The 9,911-nt window shown below is 38.7% G+C and overlaps 1 protein-coding gene across 2 annotated transcripts in view; it reads left to right on the top strand.

The window, feature by feature from the left end:
• Positions 1–9,911, top strand: part of GTF2F2 (general transcription factor IIF, polypeptide 2, 30kDa) — a 214,839-nt gene that overhangs the window by 22,217 nt on the left and 182,711 nt on the right. For both annotated transcript variants that reach the window (XM_011974608.1, XM_011974607.1), the window contains exons 3-4: positions 7,737–7,755; positions 9,658–9,802. In XM_011974608.1, the coding sequence (XP_011829998.1) occupies positions 7,737–7,755; positions 9,658–9,802 (164 nt within the window). The remainder of the gene's footprint in view (positions 1–7,736; positions 7,756–9,657; positions 9,803–9,911) is intronic.

Here is a 9,911-nt window from a genome sequence, read left to right as displayed (position 1 = left end):
GTGAGCCACCATGCCCGGCCCTCAGAATTTCTTAAAAGGGAATCTAGTGGTTTCTATCTATACCAATATCAGAGACAAGGAGCAGATTGTGTGTGTTTGTGTGTTTTATATGTAGGCAACAGGTCTAGCAGATTTTCTACCTAACGTAACACAGTCTTATAGAAGATCTAGATGCTTTTAGTGATGAGAACAGACTTATAGTAATTAGAACCCTAAGACTGCCATGAAAATGCTTGAAAACAGCTTGTTCCCTAGTTGGTCTCCTGGCTGTATTCTCCAGGCTGTCTTGTTTACTTTCCTAATTTATTTAGTTTTCATTGCTGTTACTGAATTAACTAAATTCCCTATTAAACAAGTGTAGGATGGGTGAGGAATGGCCTTTAGTGCATGTGACCAGGTTATCAGGACTTTAGTTGATTTTGAGGTTAATATGAGTCATCAAATTTATGAGCCTATAAACAAAAGACTCCATTAACAGATGTTTGTTGTTTAGAATGAAGTGGAATGATAATCCTACTCCTTTCTTTGCCAGTCAGCTCACAGCGAAAACATTATGTTCAGTTCTTAGTGCTGCACTTAAAGAGAGACATGGATGAATAAGATCATTCAGTGGAGTGAGACTAGGATAATCAGAAAGTTGAAAAAAAAAATTAATGTCTTATGAGGAACGTTTGAAAGTCTAGGGCTGTTAAGAGAAGATGTAGGGCAAACCAGGTAAACTGTACTCACATATTTTAAATGTAGAATCAACTACTGATTCCTAGAGACAGATTAACCTCTAAGTTTGCAGGTTTATAGGTAATAGGTTACCTGTGGTTAAAAAAAATACGTATATTTGAAGGCCGGGCATGGTGGCTTATACCTGTAATCCCAGCACTTTGGGAGGCTGAGGCGGGCGAATCACGAGGTCAAGAGATCAAGACCTTCCTGGCTAACAATGGTGAAACCCCGTCTCTAAAAAAAAAACATACAAAAATTAGCCAGGCGTGGTGGTCGGCGCCTGTAGTCCCAGCTACTCGGGAGGCTGAGGCAGGCGAATGGTGTGAACCCAGCAGGCAGAGCTTGCAGTGAGCCGGGATCACACCTCTGCACTCCAGCCTGGGCGACAGGGCAAGACTCTGTCTCAAAAAAACAAAAACAAAACAACAACACAAAAAAACGTACATTTGGGTAAAATGAAAACAACTAAGATTTTAGAAAGGCAGCGTAACCAACTGGCTATGAGTATGGACCTGTGAATTAGCCTGAGGTTTAGTCCTTACCCTGTCACTTACTAGCTGTGTGACTTTGGGTAAATTGTTTACTCTGCTTCCTCATCTGAGGAGATGGTATTAATACCTCATAGGTTCAAATGCATGTAGAATATGTAGTTAATAAGAGTTCTCTTGCTGTCGTAACCACACATAGTACACGGTCCAGATAGTAGACACTGCATTGTGTCTAATGTGGTGCGGGAGGACCTCCCCTCCTTACCACATCTTCCAAAGCTCAGCAGCAGCTTGCTGTGTGGCGCAGGCCAGAAACTGGGAGATCTGTGTAGTGTGGCTGCTCATTCCAGAAGACAGGGCTGTGGGTGGAGGGATTGGGATAGGCAGAGAGGAGGGAAAAGACGTGCAACTTGGAACGCAGCTCTTCCTGAATTTGGTTCTGTCTTAATAATCAAAAAAAGGAGAGTCTAGTTGTGAATAAGATGAGAGTAACAGCTTGTTCTGACAGTTGGTAACATTTGGACCATTTTTATCAGGCAATTTATATGACATTTCTAAATCAATGTACCTGGATTATTTTTGTATTTTTGGACATCTGATGTGTGCCACATTTTAATATAGTTTATAGTTTTGCTGGGCTGGGCACGGTGGCTCACACCTGTAATCCTAACACTTTGGGAGGCCGAGGCAGGTGGATCACGTGAGGACAGGAGTTCGAGACCAGCCTGGCCAACGTCGTGATGCTCCATCTCTACTAAAAACACAAAAATTAGCCAGATGTGTTGGTGCGTGCCTATAATCCCAGCTCCTCGGGAGGCTGAGGCAGGAGAGTCGCTTGAACCAGTGGTAGGGGGCGGGGGGTAGGCAGAAGTTGTAGTGAGCAGAGGTCGCACCATTGCACTTCAGCTTGGGCAACAAGCGCAAAACTCTGTCTCAAAAAAAAAAAATTATAGTTTTGCTTTAGCTTGTTCAATTTCAAAGGCAGCCTTGTTTCTACATCACCATCCTGCCTCAGAATACTTCAGTTTTCCAAATGTTTGATATACGTTGTATCTTATTGATAATGACGTAGCCTGTACTGATGATACGGCTTCTCCCAGAGACTTAATTTCTGGCTTTATTTCTAAACACGTTTAACATTCTGGGTCCTGTGGGGACCCGCTAATAATAAAAAGTATGGAAACGAAAAATTAATGAGACACATTTTTTTTCTGTTACAAAATTGACTAAGTTTAGAGCAGTGTCACACTGATGATACGATGATGGGAGTTCAATTTGTTACAAACTTTCTGAAAGGCAGTCTGGCAACATATGTGTGTGTGGGTATAACTTGTACAACATACACATATATTCCTGCTCTAAACAACATAGACTAATAATCCCACTGTTTTCTCTGCCAGTTAGCTCACAGCTCAAGCATTTTGTTCAGTTCTTGATGCTGCCATTATCTAGAGAGACAGACAAATAAGCTCATCTAGTAGAGTGGGACTGGGATAATGAGAAAGCTAGAAAAATTAATAACAAAATATTCATGCCTTTCACCCAGCAATTCCATAAATTTCTCTTTGTTTCTTTAATTCCATCAACTGCTGGGAACTTATCCAATGGATAATAAGTGAGTGATGGAAAGATTAATATGTGAGGATAAATTAATGATAAAATATTTGTGCCCTTTTGACATGTCTTCATTCTTTGAGCACTTGTTATTTTTTGACATAGAGAGATGTTTTAGACTCATCTTGTACATTTCTGCCTAAGCCCTGGAGTTAGCCATTTCTCCAAGGAGTTGGCCATGGTTCCTTTTAGGGGCGAATGATATTTAGAAACTAAGATCTGGATACCCCAAATGCTTATTGCTGCTTCCAAGGCCTTCTCAGTGAACGGAGCTAGGGAGCATATGTATATACACACACCCCACACACATCCCTCTTTACATCTATATTTCTGTATTTACATTTATTGAATTGAGCTTGCACTGATATATCCAGTTCCAGTAAAATACCACATGCTTTGTTCCAGTTTTCTTCCTTTTCTTACTGGTACTTCTTTTCCAAAAGTGAGAAACCTAGTTCCTGTTGTTCTTAATATATTTACTTATTTGTTTTGGCCTCTGTTCTTGTTCAGTTTGTTCCCCACTCCTTGTGCGAATGCCCTACTCACTCTGCTTGGGCTGTAGCTCCTTTCAGTGTACTGCCACTTTCGCTGTCCTGCACTGGGACACCCTTCTCACCCTGTTCAGGCTTCCATTCCGGTTCTGAGGCTTCTCCCCTCCTCCATACGAATGCCTCCTTACCCCACTAAGGGTCCAGCATCCTGTTTCAGGTTGTCCTCCTATATGTGGATGCTCTCACCTGCTAGGCTCTGACACACTTCTTACTGCGCCACTCCTTTATCGCGATGCCCTCCTTACCTGATTGGGCGCTGATACCTTGCCCCTGCTTGCCTGCTTCACTCCAGTGACATCCTCTTCACCCCATTTGGACATGACCATCCTATCCAACCCACTCTGAAGAAGATACCTATGTTGTTTGGCTTCATCTAATGGTTTTTGAGCTCAGTTTTTCAGTTAGGGGAAGTATGAATAGGAATTAAAAGAAGGCCTGGTGCAGTGGCTTATATCTGTAATCCAGCACTTTGTGAGGCCAAGGCAGGAGGATCACTTGAGTCTAGGTGTTGGAAACCAACTGGGACAACATAGTGAGACCCTGTCTCTACAAAAATAAAAATGAATGTTAGCTAGATATGGTAATGGGCGCCTGTGGTCCCAGCTACTCCAGAGGCTGAGGTGGGAGGATCACTTCAGCCCAGGAGGTCAAGGCTGCAGTGAGCCATCATCATGCCACTGCACTCTAGCCTGGGTGACAGGACCCTGTCACAAAAAGAAAACAAAATAAAACCAACAAGAGCCAACAGTTGAATATTGATATTATTTTATTGGTTTTCTTAACCTGGAAAAGGTGTTGCTTATTGGCTGTTAGTGATGGTGAAAAGCCAGGCCCCATTGGTACCAAATCTAAGAAGTATTTTAAAAGTGTAAGAAAAAGGAAAGATATGATTAATACAAATTAAGAAAGGCAAAAGGAATGAGACCGGAATCTAAAAAAGTAGCTGTGGGGTATTGAGAAACAGAATCAGAGTAGTAAAGGAGAAAATGCCTAGCATTCTGAGAAATTTAGTGAAAGGGTGGCCAGATGTTTACTTCATTAATTTCTGAAGATAGCACTGTGTTGTACAATAATTAGCTTTTAAAATTTTGCACACAGGTCATCATACAAAGGGTATATTATGGTTGTAATGTAGAATAACAAAAGGTTGTGTGTACTTCATACATTCACACAGCAAGACAAGGGAATGTCATTCTTTTTCAATAAGTTTTAAGTCTTCAAGGATTAGCTTTTTTTCTAGAGGATATTAACTCATCTAGAGCTCATCAATCTATCATTCCAATTAAGATGCTGTTATAATTATATATGTGTGAAAATGAAGTTGTCGTCTCCTCCTGTGTTCCCTAATTGCATCTAGTTACCAAGACTGAAAATGTCAACATGATCTTTAATTCCTCTTTTTTCCTATGCTGCCCACTTCCAGTCATTTCCTCTTCTCTTGGTTTTAACAATTTAATGACCTGCTGTGTATCTCTTCCTTACATTCTACCACTAGCTGCTTCAAGCTTTCTTTACTTTCTATGTGGGTGTTTGCCTTAGCCTCAGTATAATTGTGTAAATGTTATGGAAATGTCTTCTGCATCTTTTCCTTTGCTTGTCTACAGCACCTCTGCCTTACACAGGTAGTTAAATAAACGGTAGTTACATTAAATTGAGCTCTAGAAGCTAAATTCAGGAGTGCTAGAGAAGGGACTGTGGTGAATTTAGTGCCTGCCTCAAAATGCATGTTGAGGATATTGTTGTCATGCTGAATTGGGGGCCAATCTTTGCCATATCTCTAATTCTTGTAAGAGAAGCTGGAAAATCATATTTTTCTGTGAAATCTTAAAATTTTCTCACCTCATTTTAAGATACTTCCTCAACAAAAAAGAGATTGACATTGCATTTTAATATATAAAAGACTGAGAAGTTCTACAGTAAACAAATCTGTGGAAAAATCTGGAATTCTTAGTCTGTCGTAAGTGATTCTTTACCATTTGACTCCAGGCTGCCATTCACTAGTGTCAGAAAGAATGTGCTAGATATTTTATTTTTTCATTTGGGCTATTCCCTTAGCCTGGAATTCCCCCATGTTTTTTGTTTGTTTGTTTGTTTTTCGAGATGGAGTCTTGCTCTGTTGCCCAGGCTGGTGTGCAGTGGCACAATCTCAGCTCACTGCAGCCTCCGCCTCCCAGGTTCAAGCAGCAGTTCTCTCTGCCTCCGCTTCCTGAGTAGCTGGAATTACAGGCACCCGCCATTATGCCCGGCTAATTTTTGTATTTTTAGTAGAGACGGCATTTCGCCATGTTGGCCAGGCTGTTCTTGGACTCCTGACCGCAGATGATCTACCCGCCTCGGCCTCCCAAAGTGCAGAGATTACAGGCGTGAGCCACTGCGCCCGGCACCCCCGTGTTTTCGACTTCATCCCTCACTCACTTCTTTTCCTGGCTTTCTAGTTTGCATTTCCCTGACAGGTACATTTATGGTATATACCTTTGCCATAAAGTTTTGTTGTTATGGCAAGATATAACTGTCTTATTTATTTATTTGTTTATGGATTAGACATGTCTATTTTCATTGAACTGGGACTTCCTTGAGGTCAAGGATCCACACTTAATACTGTACCATATACCTAGCACAGTGCATAGTGGATGTATAGTAGACCCTTCATAATGAGGAATTAACTGAACTAGTGAATGAAGGCAGGTAGGAACTAAACTGAATGTTATGGAGAAACAGTGGTTTTCTAATTGATCTTCCTATCTCTAGTCACCTTTAGTCTATTCTGTATATATTTTCTAGTGCAAGTTTCCTGTAGGAAATGTTTGTACTTGTTATTCTTTTGGCCAAACAGTATCTACTGATTTCCATTGCCCAAAGAATAAAGTCTGTACTTTGTCTGTGATATTCAAGAGCTTCTATGGTTGAGCCCCACTTCTGCTTTAGAGTTCATCTCCTACCCTTTCTTATTTTGCCTTTCCCTTCTAGCCAAATCTGATCACTCATTTGTGATCAGACCCTTTTGTGACTTTTGTTCAACTCTCACTTCTGATACTGTATTTCCCCACTTGAACTTATTGCAATCTTAGTATGCTTTAAGGCTCAGCTCAGAGTTCCCTCTTTGTTGGACCATTCCTTAATTCTTCAAATGGAAGAAATGGCTTCTTGCTGTATGGTCCTGGTGCATTGCGGCTCCCTTAATTGAACATTAAAATTTATCTCATTGTATAGTTTATGGATGCACCTTTTATACCTTCTGCTGGCTAGGACAGGGCTAACTCAGTACTTTGCATGTAGGAGGTATTTAATACATGTTTTTGAAAAAATTAAGTTCTAATATAGGATGTGCATTGATTTTGCTTTGTAAAAAAAATTAAAATTTAAAAACCTAATTCAAATGCAGTATATAGAAAATAGTGTGGAAAGATACTGTACCAGGAAGTTAACAATGGAATTGTGGCTATTTTAGAACTTATTTTTTGCTTGTCTGTATTAAAAATATTTATATAATGGGCATATATTGTTTTATAATAGAGAAAAATTGCTCATAATTTAAATTATTAGATTTAATAACTTGATCTTTAAGATTTTGTTAGGTAAATGAAACCTCTTCAGCTAGATAAAATGAATAGTAAAATTTGATGAAGTACTATATAGATCTGGTATTATATATGTATTAACATGCTGCTGAATGCCAAAAATGCTCAGAAATAAAGATAAAAATTGTAATAAGGCTGAGTGCAGTGTCCCACACCTGTAATCCCAGCACTTTGGGAGGCTGAGGCAGGTGGATTGTTTGGGACCAGGAGTTCAAGACCAGCCTGGACAACACGGTGAGACCTTGTCTTTACAAAAGAAAAGGCAGAAGTTAGCTGGGTGTGATGGCATGCACCTGTAGACCCAGCTACTTGGGAGGCTGAGGTGGGAGGATCGGTGGAGCCTAGGAGGTCAAGACTGCCGTGAGTCATGATTGGGGCTCTGTGGTTGATAGAGGGAGACCCTGTCTCAAAAACAAAAAGAAAAAAAAAAAAAAAAGAAGAAGGAGACCCTGTCTCAAAAACAAAAAAAAAATCTAAAAAAGAAAAAAGAAAGAATTGTAATAAGATCATTATTTGGACAAAATAGAACTAGCAGAGGTTATAATAGAGTTAAGTGACATAAACTCATAATATACAAAATAGTGATGTGTGATTAATGTGAGTTTGTTTTTCCCATAAGATTGTAAATAGGACAGTTGTGGGGAGTCAAGGGTAAATATTGGTTAATCTCTGTAATGTAATATTTTATGTAAATATGAAGTGTTTTTTTTTTTAAGCTCTTAACTCACATTTGAAAACAACTTGACATCTAAATAATTTAAAATATTTCTTTTCCTCTCCTTTAGGAATCAAGGAAGGACTGAGGTAAGATTATTTCTATGGAAATCTTAGTTAAAACATGAGACTATCTTACTTTTCATTAATAATAGTGAAGAAAGTGTTTGAATTTTGGAAAACGCCACATCAAGTGCATGGCTGGTGGTTAGGAATACATAAAGGTATAAATGCCACCCTTGTGTGAATGAATGGGCTCTTTTCTAGTTGTTCATTCTCAGCATTTTTCTTCTTTGACCTACATTTCCCCTCTTTTGGTACCATGAAACTGAGTAAAACTTCTGTAATACTGTACTAATACGTTAGTATTACTTCAGTGTGACAATGGCATTTGATACGGAGTTTTTGAGGACTTTAGATTCTGACCCATTGAGTCCAGTTTGTGATTTACAGTACTTATCACATAGTAGAGAGATATTTAATAAATACTTTATGATCTTCCTACATGCTTGGGAGATGAGTAATTTTGTTTATAAGTTTGTTTAGTGTAAAATGTGATGTTCTTTTGGGGAGATGTGATATCTGATGAAAAGCATTTTGAAAGAACACCTAGTATGTCTTTTTATTCTAAACCTTATTATTGAGCTATCCTTGTAACTGTTGAGTTGTATATGTGAAAACATTCAAAAATAATACCATGTACTCATATAGTTGTCATTAAGACCTACGAAATAAATACATCCTCTGTTTATGGGAGTGTTTAAGCTTTTCGGAGTAAATAGTTCACTTCACACCCCCACATCTTAAGTACAATTGCTTTCTTAATATTCTTAAAATATTCACTTATTCAGCAATATTATTTTTCTTCTATAAGCCAGGCACTCTGCTAGATCTTAAGGATATAAAATATAGTAAGACATGATCCCTTGACCTCAGACCTCAGAGATTTTTAGGAAAAAAAAAAAAAAGATGTTTTTTTTTTGAGATGGAGTCTCATTCTGTCATGCCTAGCTAATTTTTGTATTTTTAGTAGAGATAGGGTTTTGCCATGTTGGCCAGGCTGGTCTCAATCTCCTGACCTCAAGTGATCCGCCTACCTCGGCCTCTCAAGGTGCTGGGATTACCAGCACCACTGCGCCCAGCTGAAAAAAAATAATCTTACCCCTGTTTTGGAAAGAGTTCTTCAGCCACAGACTAGAGAAAACATGAAAACTGTCTTTTTTTTATGATGGTAGATTAGCCCCATTGTTCTTTTTGTTTTTGTTTTTTATTTTCTTATTAGTTGTAGTAATATTTATTTTATTTCAGGGGTACATGTGTAGGTTTGTTACATAGGTATATTGCATGATGCTGAGATTTGGGCTGATATTTATCCTGTCACCCAGATAGTGAACATGGTAACCAATAGGTAGTTTTTTAACTCTTGGTCTCCTCTCTCTTTTTGGAGTCCCTAATGTCTATTGTTCCCATCTTTAGGTCCATGTCTACCCAATGTTTAGCTCCCACTTGTAAGTGAGAACATGTGGTATTTGGCTTTCTGTTTCTGCACTAATTCACATAGGATAATGGCTTCCAGCTGCATCATTGCTGCAAATGATGTGGTTTTGTTATTTTTTTATTAGCCCCATTATTCTGACAAACGGGAATAGATTGTCTTTCTCTCTTTTGATTTTTTTAAGAGATAGGGTTTTGCTGTGTTGCCGAGGTTGGAGTGCAATGGCTGTTCATAGTGAACTACAGCCTGGAACTCCTGGCCCAAGGAATCTTCTTACCTCAGCCTCCCAAGTAGCGGGGATTATAGGTGTGCATCAGTGTGTCCAGTTTACATTCTCTTTTTGTGAGCGAGTATTAAGGAGTTTTTAATAAAGTTAAAGTGTTTAGTGAAATGACTGGAAAACACATTTAAAAACAATTTGATTTATAACTAAAATTTTTTTCTATATAGTTTGAATACAAAAGTCTGTTATAATCTCTGGTTAATGTATCTATTAGGTGTCATTTACTTTGAATGAGGACCTTGCAAATATTCATGATATTGGTGGAAAACCGGCTTCAGTCAGTGCTCCTAGAGAACACCCATTTGTCTTGCAAAGTGTTGGAGGACAGACATTAACAGTGTTTACTGAGAGCTCATCAGGTAAGTGGGAATGGAATTATTTAATGTGATTCCTGTACTTGTTGTATAGATTTTCTGTCTCAACATACACTCTTGTTTGCTTTTTTTTTTTTTTTTTTTTTTTTTTTTT

Source organism: Mandrillus leucophaeus, unplaced genomic scaffold (genome assembly GCF_000951045.1).
Source record: "Mandrillus leucophaeus isolate KB7577 unplaced genomic scaffold, Mleu.le_1.0 Scaffold147, whole genome shotgun sequence".
Taxonomy (NCBI): domain Eukaryota; kingdom Metazoa; phylum Chordata; class Mammalia; order Primates; family Cercopithecidae; genus Mandrillus; species Mandrillus leucophaeus.
Note: the sequence above shows the minus strand (reverse complement) of the source record. Positions and strands in the feature narration are given on the sequence as shown.